This window comes from Triticum aestivum, chromosome 1D (genome assembly GCF_018294505.1).
Source record: "Triticum aestivum cultivar Chinese Spring chromosome 1D, IWGSC CS RefSeq v2.1, whole genome shotgun sequence".
NCBI lineage: Eukaryota > Viridiplantae > Streptophyta > Magnoliopsida > Poales > Poaceae > Triticum > Triticum aestivum.
In genome coordinates, this window is record NC_057796.1 from 437,725,828 (window position 1) to 437,749,236 (window position 23,409).

The 23,409-nt window shown below is 46.9% G+C and overlaps 2 protein-coding genes across 5 annotated transcripts; both read right to left on the reverse strand.

Annotated features, from left to right (window-relative positions):
* Nucleotides 1-7,503: 7,503 nt before the first annotated feature.
* LOC123182691 (putative disease resistance protein RGA1) lies at nt 7,504-16,640 on the reverse strand. 3 transcript variants are annotated; one of them, XM_044595347.1, is made up of 7 exons: nt 16,320-16,640; nt 14,178-14,526; nt 12,916-14,085; nt 8,937-12,072; nt 8,474-8,496; nt 8,018-8,168; nt 7,504-7,946 (listed from the first exon to the last, which is right to left on the reverse strand). In XM_044595347.1, exons 1-7 carry the CDS (start codon nt 16,559-16,561, stop codon nt 7,906-7,908), a joined length of 5,112 nt encoding a protein of 1,703 aa, XP_044451282.1. In that variant the 5' UTR covers nt 16,562-16,640; the 3' UTR covers nt 7,504-7,905. The 3 variants fall into 3 exon arrangements, 1 of the variants encoding a protein (XP_044451282.1); XR_006492282.1 differs by lacking the exon at nt 16,320-16,640 and having other exon boundaries at nt 8,018-8,245; nt 8,375-8,496; nt 8,857-12,072; nt 14,178-14,549; XR_006492281.1 differs by lacking the exon at nt 16,320-16,640 and having other exon boundaries at nt 8,018-8,496; nt 8,857-12,072; nt 14,178-14,549.
* Nucleotides 14,579-23,009, reverse strand: LOC123182693 ((R)-specific enoyl-CoA hydratase). Of its 2 annotated transcripts, XM_044595349.1 has the most exons (4): nt 22,669-23,009; nt 22,445-22,560; nt 22,247-22,361; nt 14,579-14,713 (listed from the first exon to the last, which is right to left on the reverse strand). In XM_044595349.1, exons 1-3 carry the CDS (start codon nt 22,945-22,947, stop codon nt 22,250-22,252), a joined length of 507 nt encoding a protein of 168 aa, XP_044451284.1. In that variant the 5' UTR covers nt 22,948-23,009; the 3' UTR covers nt 14,579-14,713; nt 22,247-22,249. The 2 variants fall into 2 exon arrangements, with proteins under 2 accessions (XP_044451284.1, XP_044451283.1); XM_044595348.1 differs by lacking the exon at nt 14,579-14,713 and having other exon boundaries at nt 21,949-22,361.
* Nucleotides 23,010-23,409: the final 400 nt, after the last annotated feature.

Here is a 23,409-nt window from a genome sequence, read left to right on the forward strand (position 1 = left end):
CTCCATGCTCTTCTTGCAGTTCATTCATCAGAGTCTTAGCCAGAGCATCGACCCAAAGAAAGAAGCATGTCACCTGCATGAACACCAAACAGATCAACCCATTGCTCAATGATCCCGACCACGAAAATGGTGAAATTGCCCCGATTCTTACCCCATTCTTGCTGCACACGTAGAACGGACGATTCTGGTTCCCCGGTGTGAGAAACCTCCGAACAACGCCCGCCCGGCACCGCGGACAGACGAAGACAGGCATGTCCACACGCGCCCGGCTCTGCTTCCGCGAGGTGGCGCGGGTGCTTGAGGAAGACATGGAGCTCGGAGCCGAAGGGGATCTCAACGCCGCCGCGCCCTCCATAGCTAGCTTCCCACCGCCATGCTCTCTCTCTCTCTCTCTCTCTCTATCGCGTGGTCACCGCCGTGCTCTCTGTCGCCGTGATCACCGCCGCTGTGTGTCGCTCGCTTATATAGCACACCCGCAACGGCTCTCTGCTCAACGGCTCTCTGTTGGGTCCCACAAGCCACGCGTGCAACGGTCTGAATAGAATTGGCCATCTCTGCCGCCTGGTCCCATCTGTAAGGGCCGAGTCAAAACGTTGACCTGACGGAGACGGCAGAGTTCACGGAACGAGTCGGTGCGCATGGACTAGGGGCAAAACTGAGCACAATTCGCATCTGAGGGCAAAACTGATCACACGGACACCACTGAGGGCAAAAGGATAATTAACCCTTAGAATAAAACGTATAAATTTAGACTCTGAGCATTCTGAAACGACACTTATTTATAGACATGAAGTGTCTCTCATATCACTTGAAGAAGTTATGGAACCTGCGTTCTCGCAAGGGGGTGTATCTCACATCTATTTACAAACATGAAGTACCTCAAACTGTCACACATCACTAAAATATTCTTTGGCAGCGTGGAAACAAAATAACTTCAAGCTAGATTCTGACGGCGATGTATTATGGCTCAGTAGAGAAATACTGCCCAACTACAATTTGCAGCAACAAGATGGTATTTAATGAGCTTGCAATGTGATACACTATAACAACGCTTACAAGCTTCTCTGGCAAGGATGATGGTGGGAGCGATGTCGGCGACGTGGCAATGGTTGCGATAGTCGGCTCTTCTCTGGCGTGTCCGCGGTATTACCTCGGTCTGTTTGTTGTTGTGGAGTCGAAACTGCGGCGGCGGGGCCCTGTGGTATACAAGGACTAGCTGCAAGTGGTCCGTTCGGTGATCTTCCGTGGCGCCAGCTTTTACCTGCTTTTGTTCTTCTGAGTTCTCCATCAGAGTCAGAGTTGCGGTCAACATGTTGTCGATGAGGGTGGGCTTTGCCCTGTGTGTGTCAGTCTTTGGGAGTGGGCTTGGCCCTTGTTGTTCCGGCTTTTGCCCGGTTTTCCATAATTAACTGGGCAATTCTCTTCTACTTAATTAATAGACGAGGCAATCTTTGCCTCCGTTTCGAAGAAAAAAGAAGGCCAACTATGATGCAAAGAGGAGCTCCATAAAAAACAGTGAAACTGCTTAAGTACCCAAGGCAAGGCTAGCATCCCATCAGTGAAAGCTTAATGCAATCAAGTAACATAATTCAGTAGTGATACTAGTTTTAATTTACATCAACGGTTATACAACCGTTTAGTCCTACACGATTTGCAGCTAAAACTCGGTAGACGAGTTAGATACATCTCTTTCACACATACATGCATAAAATTCGTAACGCTCCCTTCCAATAGATTCATTCTCAGCAACGGAAAAATTTGCCAGCATCGAGTAGTGTCCAATGTATGATGCATAGTTGTTTCTTTGGATATTTACAGCCCATTCGCTGCAATACAAAGACATGTTAATGGTTAATATCCTAACAGACCATGCCAATCAAGAACAACTCTTACAGTACCATTTAGCTAGCTAATGCAACATTTCTAATATAAAAGATGAGATACTTACAAACTGGTCAGGTAAGCATGCCTTGTTCCGTCATATTTGGCTTGGAGATGCTCAAGTTGAGAATTGATGTTGAGCCTGTGGCTAGCCTTCAAAATGGCGATTTGTATTAGAACTTACAAGCAATATTAAATAGAATTACTCAAAATAAGAAAAATTTAAAAATGAACATCATGAGAGTGCAATTCAAAACATAGAACAACATTTTGGAATGCCTACGGGCGACGCCTAGCGGGCCAGCCCATTTATCTGTTCCCGTTCGATGCACGTCGTCCTCGTTCGCTCTATGGGTCCGTCTAGGGGACCTCATATTTGGCGCGTGAGGCGCAACATGCCAGGGCGCACGCCCTCTCCTCCTGTGCGCCCCTATCGGGCCGGCCATGAACGGGGCTGATTACCACAGTTCCTATTTCTTTTTTTGCCTTTTTCTTTTTCCATTTTTCTGTTTTTATTTTTCATTCATTAAATAATTCCGAATTTTAAAAAATTACAAATTCCAAAAAAAATAAAAAAAATTCCCGAAAACATAAGATGTTCTGGTTTAAAAATGTTCATGATTTTGAAAAAAAATTGTTCGCCTATCTAAAAAATGTTCGTGAATTCCAAAATATTCATGAATTTCACAAAATCGTTCATTGATTAAAATGTTTTTGCTGATTCAAAACAAGTCTGTGATTTCAGAAAACTGCACGTTGATGAACAAAATTTAAAATCAATGAACATTTTTTGAATTTGATGAACAAATTTGAATTCAAGAATATTTTTTGAATTCGATCAACATTTCTTCAATATGATGAACCGTTTTTTAAATTCATGAATATATTTCGATATGATGAACATTTTTTTAGCTCGATGAATTGTTTTTGAATTAATAAATTTGTATTTGAAAACATTTTCTGAATTTTATGAACAACTTTAATATGTTGGATATATTTTAAAATATGATGAACAATTTTTCAATTCGATAAACAAAAATTGAGTTTTAGAAAATTTTCCCAGCTTTCAGCAAAAAACAACTCGTGAATTTGGGAAAACGGAACAATAAAAAACAAAAAGGTAAATAAAAATAAAAGTATAAAATGAAAATGAAAAAAGAAAAAGAAAAAACGAAACTTAAAGAGAAACCTTCCCAAAACCGGAAAGTAGCGAATATGGGCCGGCCCACTTGTTCACACTGGAGTAGGGGGGTGCACGCGCGACCTGAGCGCTGTATAGGAGAACTCTCCGTCTAGACCCAGGCATGGACTGCGTGGACCAAAAGGCCGACATCCGGGCCGGGCTCGCGCTCAGCTTTTCTCACCGAAGCCCGGCCAAAAATCCCAAAGAAAATCCCGAGAGGGTATAAATCGCTATTTTATAAGGGAAATGTTTAAAAACAGCCGGATGATTTTGGGCTTCTTAAGCCGCCTCGTGCGCCGTGTGATCGCACGCCATCGTGTGGCGTGGAGCCTCTGCCCTCCGCGATGACGCGTTTAACAGGTTCTTTTTACTTGCACTTTCACACCTAGTGCTTAGCACGTCTCCCACATATTTACGCGATGCTACCAACAATTTCAAGAGGAAGTACATAGACAGCACTAAACAAGGATTCCAGAACGCCATATATTTGACGTTGATTGTGGGTCTTTGTTGGATTTTAGTACTAGCAAGCACATGGAGCCATGATTTGCTTAGATATATAGCAATGCTTAGAGTAGCGTCCGTGCCGCCATCGTGGCCGTCGAAACATATATACCACCGCAACATCATCGAAGCAGTCGGGTTGATGTCGTAGCATCATTGAAACGGTCGTCCTTTCATCGAAGCACTCCATGACCGGGAAACATGATGTTGAAGCATCGTCGAAGCAATCGGACCTTCGTCGGAGCATCACTGTGGTCATCGAAGCACACCGTCGCAGCATTGCCGTAATCGTTCAAAGAACGCTGTCATCGCGATTCGCCGCAAGATAGTCGTGGGTGTTGGAAGCATGTTGCTGCAACATCATCGAAGCAGTCGCCGTGCCGTCGTGCATTGTTGCGACTGTCGAAGCACTCGCCGCGGTCGTCAAAGCGTGTCGATGCAACATCATCAAAGTACCCGGGTTTACATCATAGCATCGCCGCGGCTGTTGAAGCACCCGCCGTGTTGGTCGAAGCACGCCGTCACAAACATCATTGAAGCAGACAACTTATCGCTGTAGCATCACTGCTACCGTCAAAGCATGCGGCCGAAACACCGTCGAAGCAGATGGGCTGTCGTCGCAGCATTGCCGCGACCGCACGTCATCGTGCCATCGCCATGGTCGTCGAAGCATAACATCGCAACATCGTTGAAGAGGCCAGGTTTTCCTTGCAGCACGCCTTGTAGCATCACCGCCGTCGTCAAAGTAATCGGGTTGTTATCGCAAAGATGACTGTCTAGCGTCGCAGCACTGCTCGCACCCTCACACTACGCCCGCAACAGTCAGACAACTCGTTGAGCCATTGTCGTCTCGGCTTGCAGCGCGTCTACCTTCGTATGCAGCAGCCACTCTGTCGATTGTCTATGAAGCAGCTGGTGTCGCTGCATGAGAATGGATGACTTGCTAATTTCTTTATTAGGCAATGGGTGACTTGCTACGTACTAACTGATACGAGATGACTTTGCTACTTAGCTAAATAAGAAGCTCTTCACTGTGTCCCGTGTGCGTAGCTTTATGTGAAGAGAGAATTCCTTATTTAACACCGTGTCTAAATTTTATGCCATATTTGACATCGATAAATATTTTCTTCCCTATCTAACAATGAGTCTAAATTTTATGCTTTTTATAACACTTATGTTCATTTTAAGCCTAAATGACACATGAAAAGACCTTTTTGCCCTCATGTGGTATGTTTGTGTGCGCGCTTGTATGTTGTTGCGTGTGTGTGCGCGCGTGTGTGTGTGCTACTGCTGTGTGTGTGCGCGCGCGTGCGTGTGTGCGGCTCCATGTATGTTTGCTACTGCGCGTATACGTGTGTGTGCGCACTGTAGCATGTATGTGTGTGCTGCATGCGTCCATGCTGTTGTGTGTGCTGCATGCGTCCGTGTTGTTGTGTGTGCTGCTGCTGCGTGTGTGTTGCGTTTCTGTGTGTGCTTCTACTGCGTGTGTGCTGTTGCCTGTGAGTGTGCTACGTGCGTGTGTGCTGCTGTGTGTGTGCGCGTGCATGTGTATGTGCTGCGCTGCCCTTGCACTGATGTTGCATTTGTGTTCTACTACACCGCACACACATATATCACATGAAGGGCAAAAGGGTCTTTTCAGGTGTCATTTAGGCTTAAAATGAACGAAAGTGTCATAAAAGGCATAAAAATTAGACTCGTTGTTAGATAGGGAAGAAATAATTTTTCAGTGTTAAATAAGGAAATAAAATTTAAGATAATGTTAAATAAGGAATTGTTTCTTATGTGAAAGCAGTACCAGCGCCGCGAGTCGTGACCCGCACCCCCTAAAAGAAATGAATCAAACAGGTTTGACGGGTGAATCGAACGGCTTATAATACGGGCTAGTAAGACGATCGAGTGCTGCCCACCCGGCTAATCCCACGCACGGATCAGCCGGATGATTCCTAGCGTCTGCCATTTTATAAGGAGGTATAATTAGAGCAACTAGTTGACGAGCACTCCTTACGGAGCCTCGCAACGATCACTTGCGGGTGGACTGAGAGCGCGCCACTTAGCGTGTCTTAGCCGCCGCTATGTGTCGCGCTCTGGGCGCTCCCTTCGGATTTTTTATTTTTTTTTTCCGCACGCGTTTTCGGCTTTTTAAACGAGTTTTTTTTTATTTTTTTGGTTTTTCACTGGTCTTCCTTAGCTTTTGTACAAAAACAATTGCGTGAAAAAAACTCGTTTTTGTTTCTTCCTTGAGAGGCACGGTTTTGCTTTTGCGAGAGCCACAGCCATGCTTCTCGGAAATGAAAAAAAACACGTTTTTTTTCGCGATAGGCACGGTTTTGCTTTCGCGAGAGGCACGACCGTGCCTCTCAGAAACGAAAAAAGAATGTGTTTTTTTCCTTCCGCGAGAGGCATGGTTTTGCTTCTGTGAGAGGCACAGTTTTGCTTTCGCGAGAGGCACGTCCATGCCTCTTGGAAACGGAAAAAACGCGTTTTTTCTTCCGCGAGAGGCACAATTTTGCTTCCGCGAAAGGCACGGTTGTGCTTTCGCGACTATGGGAAACGAAAAAACAACACATTTTTTGTATTTTTCCTCCTTCCGTGAGAGGCACGGTTTTGCTTCCGCGATGTACGATTGTGCCTTCGCAAGAGGCACGGCCGTGCCTCTTTCGGAAAGAAAAAAAACCATGCTCCCGGTACAGTTTTTTCTTCCGGTTTTTTCGTAAAAAAAAGTTCGTCAAAACCTATTAACATGTGATCTAGTTTCGAAGATCTAAACGCGAGGAATCCAATGGTGAGAACGGTTCAAAATTTGGACGCACGGTTTAAGAGATAAAAGAGGAAAAACTCCGAGGTTGCGACAAGTGGCGCACACCACTTGTCACAGCTTAGAAGGTGGGAGTGATTTTTGCAAGGGGTACTCCTTAATTAGTGATTTTGGAGGTATAATATATCATTTAAATATATTGAAATTCATTGTTTTAATATAAAAAATGCACTGCTCAATATGTTTCGGGCTTAGCTCGGGCTTGAGATTTTGAGGTTGGGCTTTTCAAAGCCCAGCCGGTACCCGGAGGATGCCCATGTTTAGTTTCGTCTGGGAGAGAAACTAGTTGACGAGTGCTCCTTCAGGAGCCTCGCAACGATCACTTGCGGGTGGGCTCGTGTCGTGCTCTGGGCGCTCCCTTCGATTTTTTTCGCATGCGTTTTCGGCTTTTTAAACAGTTTCTTTGCCGGGTTTTTCAACTTTTTGGTTTTTCATTGGTTTTCCTTAGCTTTTGGACCAATTTATTTTGGAAAAAAATATTTTTCACACGAAAAAACACATTTTTTTCTTCCGCGAGAGGCATGGTTTTGCTTTTGCGTGAGGCACAGTCATGCCTCCCGGAAATGAAAAAAACATGTTTTCTGTTTTTTCTTATTTCACGAGAGGCACGGTTTTGCTCCCGCAAGAGGCACGGCTAGGCCTCTTTCAGAAAGGGAAAAAAACCAGGCTCCCAGTTTGGTTTTCTCGTATGGTTCTTTTCGTGAAAAAGAAAGCTCGGCAAAACCTATCAATATGGGACCTAGTTTTGACGATCTCGACGCGAGAAATCCAACGGTATTTGAACACACGGTTTAAGAGATAAAACATTTTGAATAAATAGTCTATGAAAAAAGGGAACTTTCAGGTTGCGACAGGTGGCACATATGCAGCGCGTTACTTGTCACAACCTGAAAAGGTGAAAGTGATCTTTGCAATGAGTACTTCTCAAACCTTCAAAAAAAGAGTTCAATTAGTGATTTCGTTCGTATGGTTTCTTTCTCTATTTTTCATCAATGACTACTGTATCATTCTGCAGAACAAACACTCGTAAAAAATCTATAGAAAAAACATGAGAAGCATTGCTGATGAAAAGTGATCGCATATACTCCTATCTCAGAACAAGGACCAAACTTACCCATTCAAACTATGATAGCTTCATGGAAATAAACAAGTTGCGTATCCGAGATAAAACCTGGGAGCAGACGGAGCTGCCCTGCTCCATCGAACTAAAGTTACTTCTAAAAATCGGTATGAAGTATTATCTGCAGAGCACCTCCCAACTTAACACAGCAAATACATAGCTAACTATAGCAGGAGACCCGACATTTGGTGCCAAGAACCTGACATAACTTAGGCTCCCGCTTGGTATCAGTGTATTTTTATACACTTGTATTTAGTTTAGTGGTGTACAACACCGGCCACGCTTGATTTTTGCATGGAAATGAAAACCACGGATGGAGGTCCGCATATATTACAGGTGTATGTCGCTGTGAAACGCCAATCCAATCAGCGCCTTAAGGTAACACGAGTCGTCTTGTCTTCAGTGGTAGTCAGCCGTGGTATTCATGGTGTTCGAGTCACCTGAATCATGAAATAATCGTTCAGTACAAGTCACCAGGAGGGAAAAACAAACAATTTAGACAGCAACGGACCAGTATTCGTGATGCCAAGGCAGCCCACCCGGTAGTACTTCCTGCAGGCACCTTCAAAACCAACAGTGGCCTCACAGAAACCGGGGTCATTGCAGCGCTGACTCGGACAGCAGGGGCTCCTCGTGCAGGGCCAGGACTTGTCCTTCCAGATCTAAAACAGTAATTAACAAGTGCAGTGAGACAACATTAGCCCTGATTTCAGAGTTCTTCCACCTTCAGAATGTGTTCCTACAGAATCCAAGGAAGCTGTGTCAGGCACTACTTCAAGCTGGCTTTATTGAGCTTTGATTCCACATTAGAATCTCAAATTGATCTTCTACAAAATCTGGCAGGTCATCTTGAGTGAGCTTAACCAACATTGATGTTATAAGCCTGTATGCATGCATGGTGATTGGTAACCAAGCTCAAACTGACATGGTATGCAACATTTGGATGCCATGTCAGTCATTCTCATACCAGCTGGATGATATGGGTGTTCCCTGCATGAAGAGATATGGATTATTTTCAGCCAAGTATTATAAACGTCAGAAAATAAATAAAAAGATGTATGCATTTAACTTAAGTCTGTTGTCCGATCCACCATCCACCTTTGTTTAGCTCTTCCATGCAAGTTTAATCTCAGAAAGTTCAGAAAATTAGATGAGATCTATTCAACTATTACTTTATCTGTTACACAACTACATGATATTAATATACACTTTTCTCATGAAAGAACTGAATAAAAAGTGCTAATGCATACAACAAGCAATCCAATTGGTCAAATTGCAGTGCGAGCATTTGAAATTCAAGGCTAAACAGAGAATGTTTGTGAAATAAAAGGAGTCAAGTAGCTAGCTTACCTCCTCTGCAGCCGGGATGGACGGGCCAGCCTCAACCACGTGTGGCATGCTATGGATTCAAATGACCGGTCAAAGCTTACAGGATGGCCCGTCAACATTTTGAGGACATTCTTGAGGGGCTGTTAACATTGTTTCACAGGTCCAACTGGAACCAGAACCAGACGCTTGTTCAACATTGTTCCCCTCCTGCACCTCAAGAAGTCCAGCCAAGGCATTTATAACACGACCAAATGCTGTAAGTACATCTGGAACTAATTCGACAGTAGGGATATGAGAAATCTTGTGTGCATCCTCTCCTTCGTATTTTGCAATCAAACTTGGACATTCTCTAATGTGGAGCTTCTTCAAGGAGGTGAGGCTGTGTATGCTTTCAGGCAAACATGTCAGGTTGGGGCAATTACTGATGTGAATTTCTTCTAGGGAAGTCAGCTGTCCAAATGATCCTGGTAATTCTTCTAGGCCTTCACACTCTATCAACTTCAGTTCTCTGAGGGCAGTGAGGTTTTTCATACTTTCTGGCAGATATGTTATGTTGGGGCAATCTCTGATGTGAATTACTTCTAGGGAAGTCAGCTGTCCCAGTGATCCTGGTAATTCTTCTAGGCCTTTGCACTGTATCAATTTCAGTTCTTTAAGAGCAGTGAGGCTTTTCATACTTTCTGGAAGATATTTTATGTTGGGGCAATCTTTGATGTACATTTCTTCAAGGGAAGTCAGCTGCCCCAATGATTCCGGTAAGTTTTGTAAGCCTTTGCACTCCATCAACGTCAGATCTCTAAGAGCCGTGAGGTCTTTCATACATTCTGGCAGGTACGTTATGTTGGGGCAATCTCTGATGTATATTTCTTCAAGGGAAGTCAGCTGTTCCAATGATCCCGGAAAGCTTTTTAGGCCTTTGCACTCTATCAACTTCAGCTCTCTAAGAGCAGTGAGGTCTTTCATACATTCTGGTAGATACGTTATGTTGCAGCAATCTCGGATGTAAAACATTTCAAGAGAAACGAGGCACCCCAACCAAACTGGGAGTCTCTCCAGGTCCTTCAGCGACACCAAATATAGTCTTGTGAGAGAGCTGAAACATGCAATTACTTCTGGCAATGACCTCAAGCTGCTGACAGAGTTAACGATAAATTCTTCAAGGGTGGATAAGTGTTCAAGTCCATCCCACTTGTCCTCAGAAAAATTGCAGTTGCATATATTCATCGCAAAAGGAAGAGTGTGAGACAAAAGCTTCCCAAATCCTTGTTCAGGCAAAGCCAGATCACTCTTTTCCAAGCTCCACCTCATACTTCTTGGGGGATACGGCAGGAACTTCAGCCTTGGGCAGTTCTCGAGCACCAAATTATGCAAATTAGGGATTAAAAACTCTTCGTTTTCTTCACCAGACTTTGTTGTCCACCATTCCACCAAATTCTCCATCGATATCAGTTGCAGCGTTCTTAATTTCATACAAGGCCCACCCTCTCCATAAAATTCCCTGTCAATTTTCCTGATCTTGGGTATTCTCATCATAAACAGGCATCTTAAATTTGGCAGCCCTCCAAATGGAGGAAGATAATCACATGTTTCCAAATCATGGAGAACAAGTATGCTGAGAGAAGGGAAGTGGGAGGACATGTGAGACATCCAATTAGGAAAATCCTTGCCCATATACCCATATAGCCCAAAATGTTCAAGAGTACGGGGAGGTACAAGCCTCTCAAGGACAGATTCACTGCCTTCTTTTTGCCAGAAAAGGTCTAATATTCGAATATCTGATTTATCACGCAATTTCATTCTGTCAGCATCTTCCGGGTCCCTGATATTCTGAAGGTCTTTCAGGACCAGTTCAGAACAGGTCAATCCTACAAGCTCCACTATACTGCTACATCTTCCACTGTCTATCTCGTGTACATGATGGTGTACATAGCTCGACAAACCTAGACTCTGCTTCATGGCTCGAGACTCTTCAGCCAAAGTAGCAGGCATAGGATCAGCAATATATTGGGTGAGACTAGTCATGCCACCAATGCTATCTGGCAAGTCACGGAGAGATAATACACCACTTATGTCTAGTGTTTGAAGCTTAAGGTCACTAAATGAGGAAGGGAGCCTTGTCAAGCTCACACAGTATGACAGATATAGACACCTCAGCATAGACAACTTGCATAATGACTCGGGCAATATTTGGAGCTTACAACAACTTGTTAGGTTCAAATATTCAAGCTCCAAGAGGTTACCGAACCATTCAGGGAGTTCTTTGAGATTATGGCAATCCGAAAGATCTAGGTATTTCAAATGGTCAAGTTGGCAAAATGAGTCCGGCAGCATCGGGACCTTGTAGCAATCAGAGAGGTTCAAGAACTCAAGTTTTTTATGAACGCCAAAATCTTTTGGCAAGTTTTCTAGCTCATGGCAACTTGATAGGTTCAGATGCTCTAAAGATGGGAATTTAACATCGGCAGGTAGTTTGGCGAGATTGAAACAACTTGACAAGTTTAAGAACGAGAGTTTGAGTAGGTGCCAAAGATTATCAGGGAGTTGTTGAAGCTTCCGACAATCTGACATGTCTAGGTGCCATAAGCATGTAAGGTTGCAGATTGATTGGGGCAACTCTTGGAGTAGAGAACACCCTGATAGGTTGAGGAAAGAGAGTTTGGAGAGCTCCCCTAGCGATGTAGGTAGTTTACTAAGGCTGCTACAGTCAGATAGGTCCAAATAGCAAAGCTTGCTGAGGCGACAAACATTATCAGTCAAGGTTTCAAGTGAGCAATTGGACAGAATGAGAGTTTCAATATTCTGAAGTGTATGAAATGACTTAGGAAGTGATGTGATTGGCAAGCCGGTGGCATCAAGATACCTAAGCAGTTTCAACTGATGAATGGAAGATGGAAGCACTACGTTGCTTGAAGCAGAGTGCACTTCAGCTGAACCCCCAAAGTCCAAGACACGTATGTATTTGGATCGAGAAAATGCCTTCTGAGGGAGTTGCAGTTTCACTAAATCCCTAAAATGGAGGGATCTACCCTTGTCTGGCAGATATTTGAAAACCTCGGAATCCTTCTTATAGTTGGTTAACTGTGCATGTCGGCAATAACGAGCTTTGTTCCAGTTGGACTTGTTTGTTGCGTCCAGTTCAATGAATTCATCAGCAGCAATTATTGATGCCAGATCATGAACCAAATCATGCATGATGACCTCCCCAGGAGCTCGGGCATGCATTGGACTTGGACTAACCTGCGGAGGTAACTACTATCAAAATAGTGTTGCAGAAGTAAAATGTGAAATGCAATTAGAAAAGAAATGTCAAGAGTTAAGAGCAGAAAGTATGACAGCTAGATTTCAAAATTTCAATGCGGTCCTTCTACCTGCTATTAATGAGTTACTAGGTCAAAAATACTCATTAAGTGCTCCCTTGACATCTATGGGAGCCTTATATTTTCAGGGAAAAAAAAGCGAGCTGTAGACATTTGTAAATGTTGTACACACACATGCACATAGTATCTCATAATAACTTATGGAGTAAATCCAAAGGTGAAAAATAAATATATAATACATGCATACGAGAACCAGGAATACATGTATAATTAATAATTCTCTAGGTGTGTCATGTGAAATTTGTTCAATTTATTTGGATGTCAAGGTTTACCATCGAAAATTAATAAGGATCAGAGGGAGTACTAAATATATATTATGAAAGACTGCAAGACTGCTGATTAAATCACTTTACATGCACTAAGTGTTATTTGATTTGAAGTCTTCCTTTAACATGCCAGTTAAATGCTCACCTTGATCAATGAAAGACTAAGAACAAAATTCTCCTATTAATATATCTTTAGGAGAAAAAGAAGATTCTTAAGAGCTTTTACAACCAAATTTGAAATTAAAATTAAAACATTAAAGCATTTAGTTACAAATCATAAATTGAAAATCAGAGTGTAGGGCATAATCTGGAGCCATGGGAGAGTGTATAATCTATGGAAGCTGGTTGCTGGCGGTAAAAGCACATTGTAGTACAAATAGATAATGCATCAATGGCCCAACAGGAAGAAGAGAAATGGTGTTTAATTAGATACTTACTGAAGGAGAGCCTGGAATTTGAAGAAATGACATCCCTAGAAGGTAGTTGATGCACCTTTGACCATCATACCCAGGAGAAATGTATCCAAGAGCATTCCATTGATGGATTAGATGGTTGCTATTCATGACGGAGCCCTTGGAGAAAGCCGCCAAATAAGTGAAACACATTTTGAAGTCCAGCTTCATGTAGTAATAGCTCAGCATTAGGCTCTCTAGTGTTTTCTTTTGCTGAGCATCTCTCAAACCCAAATCAACCTTGGTGTCTCTTATGTCTTCCCATGCCCTCCTGGTCCTTAACTCGGACATTACTTGCCCGAGAGCATTTGCCACAAGTGGTAGGCCCCCACACTTCATAGCTATTTGCTTTCCAATTTCCTCCAAGATGCTTTGGTGATCATCAGGCCCAAATGCCCTTTTCTTCATTAACTCCCAACAATCATCAGGAGATAAAACATCCAAACTGATTTCATGAGACTCAGGCACAGGCAGGATGTTCCTGCCATTTGCAAGAAGACCTGTGCGCAGTTTTTGCACTACGGTTAGGTTTCGGGTAGTTACTATAATCCGGCTACCCCTGCGGCCATATTGTAGCATTCGCTTCAACTCTTCCAGTTTTTCACCATCTTCTTCCCAGAGATCATCGAGAACAATCAAGTATCTTCTAGTAGCAAATTCCCTTTTCAGATTATCATGAAGAAACTGCAAACTACAGTTGTCAAGGCTGATGTTACTATTCACGCTTCTCATGATGGCGCACCCAATTTTGTGCAGATCAAACTGCTTGGACACACTAACCCAGGCTGAGACGTCGAAGATGGCGGCCCTCTTGTCTGCCAGAACTGATTCGGCCAGTGTTGTCTTGCCTATGCCACCAAGCCCAACAATCGGAATGATAGAGATATCCTCATCAGCTTCACATGCCAGTAGCAGGCTGATTATCTTCTCCTTCTCGATATCCCTCCCCACCATTCCAGTTTTCATGCCTTCACCAATGTTGATTGCATAAGTTTCAGTGTTTCTGCTTCCTTCTGCCGGTGCTTGATGAGGCATAAGATTGAGCACCTGGCCATCCTTAACTAATTTGTCTATTTTCTTCCTCACGTTCTTCATCTTGTGGGGCATGGCCAGCCGCTGGAGAAGCTGATTGTTCCTGGAAAACCATAGCTTGACCTGAAAAAAAAATTGAAGTTAGTGTCATACACCAGGAGCATCATTGTTTCAAACATGGAAATGCAAGAATCATGGTGTAACTGAATATATACCTTGGTTTGGCTCTTCTTGATGAGCTCGTTAGCGTCCAGCTCATCGAGCACGTCGTCGACGTCGTAGGCGGCGCGATTGAACTTTGTGAGCCACCGCTGAAACACTTTTCCACCTTCTCCTACTCGACGACACTTGTCGTCAGCGTCGTGCAGCACGGCCTCCAGATCCTTCATCTTCTCCTCCATGTCAGCCACCTCCTTTCTGAACCCCCATTGCAGAGTGATCTCCTCTGAGGCAAATCTACCAAGCTTGCTGGCGATTTGCCTCCCCACGGCACTCGCAATCACGCCCCCAAGCCCGCTCATTACCCCCAAGCAGAGAACAGCAGCCTTCAGATCCGCGTAGTACCTCCAACGATCTACTTGAGGCGTGATTCACAAGGGAAGAGCCGAAGGATGAAGGCCGCTTGGGTATCGACTGTGGAGCGGACTTCGCGTGGATTGCTCTGGCCGTGGGAGTAAAGCAGTTGCAGCAAGGATCGGGCTTCAATGTGCAACCAGGCAGTACGTGGTCAGAAGACTGAAGACTCGCAACCCTGTAGAAATAAATGAATGCTTCAGCTCTTGTAGATGTGAAATAAATGTTCACCAGCTACATTCAAATCCTGCTCAAACATACCAGAGCTGCATTCAAAGCCTGTTCACGCCAGCTGCATCACATGTGTGCACAGCATTCCTAGGGAGAGCCCAGAGCCTAGGCCTTTTTCCTAGTTCCTAGATTATGAAATAGACGTCTGCCAACTGCATTCAAAGCCTGTTCACCAGCTGCCATACTGGGTTGCATCACATGTCCGCACAGCATTCCTACAGAGCCTAGGCCTTTTTCTTAGATTATGAGGGAGCTATACTTATACTTGCCATCCTAACAGCAATATTCCTTGACCGATGTGGAAGAAAATGCTAATGCAAACTGGATGAAGCACAGGATGAGATCACTATCCAAATGGCAAAACCACTATGAGGATGCAAATGCAATGAGTTGTTCTGAAGTTCATGACATTTGAGAAACCACCAAATAACTGCCGATATGGTCAGTTAGAACAACTCCAACGCGCCGATCCAAACGGACGCACGTTTTCTCCGCTTTTTGTTCGTTTGGATCGGCTAGGCGGACGGGCGCTTCCGCTTTTTCATTTGTGTCGGCTGGTGCGCCCAACGGGAGGCCGACCCAAATTTACCCGCGTCCAAATAAAAACACGCCGCAGAAATAAACATAATAAAACATTAAGTGGCCGGTCAACCGCCAGCCAATGTCCACTTAAAACATAATTAAACATTAATTAAAACATAAAAAAAGACTGAGCCCGCACGCTGCCCTAGACATCTGCCTTGCCTTTGCCTTTTCCATCGCCATCGCCACCGGTGAGCTCGATAAAAACGGGAGCCGGACCAGCCCACTCGAACGCCGCTTGGTAGGCTGCCAGGGCAGCCTCCTCCGGCGTCTGCTGGGACGCCGGCACTACGGCTCGCCGGGCGCGCTCCTCCTCCTCCTCCTCAAACCATAGTGCCTCCTCGTCGCGGCGCAGCTGCTGGTCCCAAAGCATCTGCCGCTCGCCGTCGCCCCCCTCCTCGGCGAGCCAGTGTGCCTTCCAGCGCTCAAGGTGGGCCGCCTCCTCCTTCGGCTTCACGACGTAGTGGACCGGAGGCACGCTCACCGGTCCACGTGTAGGACTCCTCCGGCCAAGTGGGCGGAGGTGGCGAGCGCTTCCGCGTCGGCATGGGCTCCGGCTCCGCATTGGGCTTGACGATGGGCAGCGGCAACGGTGGCGGGGGCGGGACAAAGAGCGGGGCGTCGATGGAGTCCCCCGCCGCCGACAAGGCGAGGGCGTGCTCCAGCCCATCCCATTGGGCCTCCTCCTCGATCATGCTTGCCTCCAGCGCGTGCTGCAGGGCTAGCTCGAGGGCGGCTTGGTACGCCGCCTCTTCATCCTCCTCCTCGGGCAGAACCTCAGGCGGCGGCGGAGGAACGTCGTGCTCGACGTGGACGCCCTGGCAGCGCTCCTCCTCGTGCTCTAGCGCGAAACGGTGCTCCCAGTTGGGGGAGTCTGGCGCGTAGGCACGCGTCGCCTGCTGCTCCGGAGTGAGGGCCTCGCGATGCCGGCAAACCTCCTCGACGTGCGCCCGCACCGTGCGTGGCACTACCGGAATGGGGATCCGCTGCGGATCCAGATGCCAACCATGCGGCAGGTTGACATCCGGATACTGCAATGGATGGCGGTACTGCCAGTGCCACCGCGCCTAGTGGACTGGTATGTATAGACGTTGCCGCTCCGGTGGCAAGCCGCGTCTAGCAGGCGGCGGCGGAGGAGCTCGCGTCGGCGAGCCGCGGGAAGAGCTCGCGCTGGCGCTGAGCTTCCCCTCCCCTTCCCGTTGAAAAACCCCATGGTGGTGGTTTTGGCTTGCTAGGGTTCCTGGTTGCCGGCGAGGGAGCACCGTGTGGCCAGATGTGGACGGGTGTTGGAAGTGGATGAGCCCCCCCCCTCCCGCACGCTTCCATTAAAAGGGACAGCCACACGAACCTTCCACACACTGTTAGGCGGGCCCCAAGGTAGGTGATGACATTTAATAAGACGCAGGCGGTGGTTGGGCGGCCGATAAGTGGGACCGCGACGGACACCGAGGGGACGCACAGCGCGTCCGCGCCGACGCATTTCAGGCTCAATTTTGGGTCGGAAATGGGTCCGCGCAGACGCGAAGCGGAAGTATTTTGAGAATGGGTCGGCGCATTGGGCCAGCGTTTTTATCCGCAGCGACCCAAACGGCCGTGGACGGACGAAATGGGTCGCCCTTGCTCTTAACTGCTATTCGGACCCCTCCCGATACGAGAACGTGCTATTCGAGGCATTAACTGGTAGGTCCTGTTAATCTATCTCACAAGCCGATTTATCAGTTGTCAGGCCGAATTATCGGCTGGGCCAATTAACTGCTAGGCATTTTTTAGCCCAAAAATGGTCCGTTCCCTCCCTACTTTTCACAGCCACGCATTAGGTTAGGTCGCTCCCTCCCAAGTCGGCACATTCTAAACTCATGGGAATATGCACCCATTTTTTTCAAAAATGCATTTTAAACACGTTTTAGAATATCAAAAAATCTAAAACAAAATTCCACGCATACATGTTCGCTAATGTGTGTGCGCGGCAAAAATATTTGTGAAAAAATGTCTTTTCGTTTTGTCTCTTAAAAAAGAAAAAATTCAGTGCTTTTAAATAGCATTTTATGAAACACTTTTTTGTCTTTTTGCACAAGCCATAAAAAGTTATTTTTCCGTGAAAATTTATGCACACACATAAAACATGAAGACGTATCCATGCAACCTTTTTCAGATTTGTTTTCAGTATTTAGAAATGTATTTTTCAAAGTGGGTTTATATGTACAAGGGCTCATCGATGCACTTCCCGCTCCCTCCCATTCTACTTAGATGTACTGTGGTGGTGCTGCTGCTGTTGTGCTGTGCAAGGTCTACTTAGTTGCACTTCTCTTTTGTGATGTGCAAGTACTAATTTTGATTTGTTATGTCTAATTCGGTTTATGGCCTTCCAGGTCGGCTGCAACATCATCAGAACATCAAGGCATTATTTTTCCTTGTTGCTATGTAGTATAGGATTGCGTATTTAGACACTTAGTACATTGCATGTTGCTACATACCTAGGACATATAGATATGGCTCTATTTAACCTCCTAATAAATGGATTACCAATATATTCAGTTAAATGGCCGATTCACTGATTAATCCCTACTCAGCACCTGCTGTCCGATATGGTATCAGTTATCGATATCATGAACATTGATCAAAAGTCATGGGCCATGGGTTAATAAGTACTTTTTCCTATCTAGTATCAAAAGACATAAAACATCTAAAGAAATGGCGATTTTTCTTATGAAGAAGAGCCTACTATGTTCAATTTAGAGAAGTTAGGGCATCTCCAATGTTGACCTGTAAATTCCCTCCCACATCTGTTCACGGACACGGGGGACCAGTCCACGGACACGGATGCGGGAGCCGGCCATCCAATGTCCATATCGTGCTCCAATCGTACGCCTTCTCCGCCGCTTTAGACATAGCAGCGAACAGTGTGCGGGCACCCATGAGCTCCTCGCCCGTCGTCCGCGCTCAGACGAACTGTGGCGAAGAAGACTCCAAGAAGAGCAGCGGCGCCACATTTACGTCGACGATTTAAGGCACTTGCCCGGCGGCGGTTGCCGTGGCCTGCCTACCAAGCTGCTTGGCGGCGTAGTAGTACGGATCCTTGTAATGCTCCGGCGATGGAGGCATCTGGACGGCGGGCGTCACCATCGGGGCTCCGCATCCAGGGCCGCGACCTCCACCACGTCCACGACCAGCACGCCCACCACCATGGATGCCATCAGCACGCCCGCCGCCAGCCTTCTGCTTCTTGAGCTTCTCCTCCTTTGTGGCCTTCGCTTTGACGCGGCGATTTTGCCGCGTCGCCGAGTTGATCTTCCAGGCAAGGGTGATACTGGGATCCTCCTGCACCTCCACCACCTCCATCTCCAACAGGTCCTCATCTGGTTCCATGCGTCGGAGGCGGGAGCGAAGAAGGAAGTGGGGAAAAGGGCGGGAATTGCTTGGAGAGCGACGGGATGGAAGAAAAGAGTTGAGGATTTTGGCGCGGAAACAGTGTGGGTGTTACAAAAGTGTGGGCTCCGCCTTCCTTTTGGGTGGGCCATGGGTGTAAGAGACCGACGTGGTCGTGCCTGGACTCTTGCAAAGCCCCTCCAAGTTTGGTTTCGGTTTGTGAGAAAAATGTGGTCCGGATCACTCGGCGGACCGATACAGGCTTGCGTCGGATGGCTTCCGAGGTCCCGACCGCGCGGTCCGGACGTTTACAGGCGGTTTAAGGGTCGGACTTGGAGATGCCCATACTGCTAGTTCTCCCCCTCTCAACATTTTGAACCCCCAGCAGTAAGCAAAGGTCAAGGACAGCTCTTATGATCCTGAGAATTTCAGATGAGTATAGGTTTAGCTCCAAAGTTCATGATCATGAAGCAACCTATGGCTGCAAGTGATGAGCTGTTGGATCTATTGATTGATTATATTATTTTCTAACCCAGCTGTGTGTATAGCTCATCTCCAATGGCAGCAGCTAGTTAGGCCACTATGACTGTTTGTACTTTGTACTGGCTGAAACATAGCAATTAAGATAGCACGGCCCTGGTCCGATCTGAAGAGACTAGTCAGGCCCTGAAACTTCATCTAAAAAAAAGTCACTCCCTGAAACCAATGGACCCCGGAGGAAAAATTGGTATGGCCAACCTTCTGGACCAACTGAACCTCTCATAGGCTGGTACCATCCATATCAGCATCAAATTGTTTTTCTTCTTGGCTCCTGGTTTGATATTAAGATAATTCTAGATCCATTTGAACATCTAGCCAGGAGCCCAGCCATTGCCTAACAAGCTGACTAGGAAATAGGAAGGAAAAGGATGCATCACATGGAGGTGACACCCCCCTTGAAATGAGAGAAATAACATCAAATTATATTTAAAAGACATACACGGGGACAGACGATCTAGGACACGGTAACAGATGGTACTGGTTATCTCACAGTTCATAGTATCACCGGGATCTCCACGCCATTTGTTTTGTCAGAAGCGTCAAATGAGCAATACAGTCCCGTGCAAGCTTGTTGTATCGTGTGCTTGGTCGTTGCTTTATAATATAAAGCGGGAAAAAACTCTTTATCGTCAAATACAGTCCCGTGCTTTACGAGGTGCAGATGTGTGGTGTCATAAAAATCAATGTACTGACTTGATTTTTAATAAACACAGTCAGTATTGTGAATACCACATGTATTTTGCTTAATAACCTGACCAATCAAGCTAAACTAAAATTGCATTTTAGTGTCTGACTTTTACATATGTAATGTGGGAGGCAATGGCCGTGGTAAACTCGCTGATTAGATGGAACGGAATGATCACCCAACCAATTGAATGTGGGCATTTGTTCAAAAAATTAAAGTTATCTACTATAAGATGTTATAATTTTTTTTCTAAATCAGATGTATGTATACATGTTGTAGTGTGTTTGTTCACTCGGTAGCTCTCCACTCCTAGAGCGCCAGATCAGCACCGAACAAGTCAGCTCCGCTCTTTCCACATCCAGGAGGGAGTGGCCCGCAGACTATTTTCCCGGAGTTGCCAAAGTGTCGCTCCGTGCGCTCCCGTATTTTGCGGAGCTGGTGAATTGCCGAACAGGCTCTTATAATGATAGTGAGGGGGGGGGGGGGTACCACTCTTTGCTCACGCTTTCAATCGCAGCAGGGCGCGTGGTGGTGTGGAAGAGACGCAGTGCGTGGGCTTTGCACGCCTTGTTCTGCTCCTCCATCCGGAGCATGGAGCGGGTCTCGGCGAGCATCGGCACAGGTCAGAGGAGGGGGATCAAGGTCGCCGCTGCGCAAAATGGTCATCAAGACCGTCCATCAAAGCGTGCAGGAGAGAGCGATCGGCAACCACCTCCCCGAGCTCGCGGAGCTCGTCGCCAATCCCCTTGATGCGCTAACAGAAGACGCCCACGGGGCGATCACCCTGCGTGATCTTGCGAAGCTCCGTGTTGAGAGCGGAGACCTGAGCATCACGGTTGTCCTGGAAAAGCCGGCGGAGCTCGGCCCAGATATCATGCGTGGAGGCGCCATCGGTGACCACAAGATTGAGGAGCTCGGTCGAGATGCGGGTGTACAACCACTGGATTATGGCGAGGTCGTCCTTGACCCAGCGGGGATCATGGGGGGAGGGTGGTGTGTCGCCATAGATGTGATGGAGGAAAGAGCAGCGACCAAGATGAATCTCAAATAGATGGCGCCAGTGGTAGTAATTGTGGCTGTTGAGATCAAGCGCGATGGGGATGAATGGGGTGATGTCGGTAATGGTGTCACTGAAGGAAAGAGAAGGTAGGACGAGGGTAGAAGAGGTTGGGCCACCGGAGATGGGGGCGGTAGCCATGGGAGGGTTGGTCCGCCGGTGAGAGGGGCAGTGGCAAGAGGAGAGATTTGGACGCCGGTCATGGGACGGTTTGGCGGACCTCTGGGAAGTAGAGGAGGAGGTGGTTGCCCGCCGGTGTTCGTCATGGCAAGGGAAGTGGGTTTGGATTGATGTCTGACTAGCAAGATGCTCGTGCATTGCACGGAACATCAAGATGCATTTTTTTTACAAAACACCTGTTGTGATTGACCCATGCAGGAGTAATCCCATGTGTAAAAACTAATGATATCTCAAGAATTTTATCGGAAAACTGGTATCTCGAGAATTTTCATCGAAAAAATGAAAGATGAGAGATAAGGTGAGGAGGAGTGGAGCGTGGTGGTGACTGGTGGTCGGACTGGGCGGAGGCATGGGGATGGACAGTGCCGGCAGGCGGCAGGGCCACCATGCTAGATTGTTCCAGAGACTTCCTTTTTTAGTTGCTCAGCAATGAGGTTGTGGGAGATAAGGATGAACGGGGCAAGGCCTTGTCTGTAAATGTGGAGAGAGGTGCGGGTATCTTTTGTAAAATTGTCATAGTTTGTTTTCTATCCGTCAGATATAGATCGGACGGTCTATATTACAAGACGATAGGCACACCATCATCACCAACTCGGTTTTTTATAAGAGTAGAGATACCATGTAAAACCATAGTTTTAAATAGCCGGCTATAACGGGGCTATAGCCCTTTCAGCAGGTTGCTGCTAAATGATCTCATTTACAAATAGCCCGCTATAGCCTGCTATAGCTTCGCTATAACTGATTTGGAGGTCCGCCGCTATTTAAAACATTATTAAAACTGATGCAGTCTATTTCTCATTGGATTCAGAGAGGTACAAGGGGTACATATATCGGCCGTAGCCAGCCCCATACGTGGGGATCATGGTGATCGTGGGCAGGAGAGTGGGAAGCTCCTGAGCTGACCAAGTCTGTCGCCTAACAGATAGTACTACTACTGTATTTAGCAACAAAATTGCAATCACACCCCCAAAGCTTATATGAAGACGAGATGGTTTATCGTGAGATAAGAGTAGCTCTATACAAAATTGATCGATCGTAGCATGTTCTTCAGTAACGTATAATCAACATACTTGTCACTCGATTGCCTCTGTGCAGAGCTTCAGTGTGGGCAGAAAAGCTATGGCCTCGCCGTCAATGGCGAGTGTCTCTTCATCGTCCGTGAAGCACTTGGTGGCGAACTTGACGCTGCCAAACAGATATTACTATTAGTTTTCAGCAAGCACAAGGCTAGACAGAAGATACAGTCTAAGGGGTGCTAGGTAGAGTACATGTGCCTTGCGCCGGCGGCCTTGATTTGGAGCGCCTGCACCTGCGCGACCACCTCGTCGCCGACGTACACCGGCGCCGAGAACTTGAGGGACTGGCTCGCGTACACGGCCCCAGGCTGCACAAACGCGAAGAAGCACCGGTCAGATCAGGCGGGATCCCGTTGACCCGCCATGCCCACCTGCTGTTCGACGAAATGGCAAAGAGGAGGAGGGAGGGAGCGCACGAAGTGGGAGGCGATGAGGGCTGGGAAGAGGGAGGCGACGAGCATGCCGTGCACCACGCGGCCGCTCTGGAACCCGCCCGCCCCGCGGGCGAAGGCGTCGTCCAGGTGGACGGGGTTGCGGTCGCCGCTCACCCCCGCGTAGGCCGCCACGTCGTCCTCCGTGAACCGCCGCGGACGCGAGCGCAGCGCGTCGCCCGCCTTCAGCGCCGCTGCTGGGTCGGCGGTGGCCGCCGTCGCCGCCGTGCGGACGAGCAGAGGGGCCGCGCGGGCGAGGCGCATCCCGGCAGCTTCCTTCTTCTTTCCGGAGGGTTTTTTTCTTCCTTCTTCTTTCCGGAGGTGAAGGGCACGAGCTGCACAAACGGGCTTAGTAGTCCCTCCGCGAGAGTGCGTGCATCGCCGCCTGCTTATCGCGGCCCGGCCTACCCATCTGCTGCCGTACGACCCGGCCCAAGAAATCGAAATCACACCAGTGAAAAAAATGAGGTCTGAGGACTGGAGTGATACTTGGCACGATCAGAGTACAGAAGGCAAAGGAAATTGCATTCAGACTTCGCAGTGTTCGTGTACGTACGACAGTATAGCAAACCTTTTCTCTTATTTTGAGAACCAACAGTACAGCAAATTTTGCTTGCTTCAGACACTGATGCGAAACTGACATCCAAGGTATATCAGGTAGTGGAGTACAGATATGAAGTTCATCGAAAAAGAAATGCAAGGGCTGCCTCAGTCTCCTCCTCAGGC

Coding starts and splice junctions, on each gene's coding strand:
- LOC123182691 (XM_044595347.1), bottom strand. CDS start 16,561: ATGGGGTTTTTCAACGGGAAGGGGAGGGGAAGCTCAGCGCCAGCGCGA. Junction 14,086..14,177: donor TCAAGAAGAGCCAAACCAAG/GTATATATTCAG, acceptor TTTTTTTTTCAG/GTCAAGCTATGGTTTTCCAG. Junction 8,497..8,936: donor AAATGTTGACGGGCCATCCT/GTAAGCTTTGAC, acceptor CTCTTCATGCAG/GGAACACCCATATCATCCAG.
- LOC123182693 (XM_044595349.1), bottom strand. CDS start 22,947: ATGCGCCTCGCCCGCGCGGCCCCTCTGCTCGTCCGCACGGCGGCGACG. Junction 22,561..22,668: donor CCCTCATCGCCTCCCACTTC/GTGCGCTCCCTC, acceptor GCGTTTGTGCAG/CCTGGGGCCGTGTACGCGAG. Junction 22,362..22,444: donor GCCGCCGGCGCAAGGCACAT/GTACTCTACCTA, acceptor TCTGTTTGGCAG/CGTCAAGTTCGCCACCAAGT.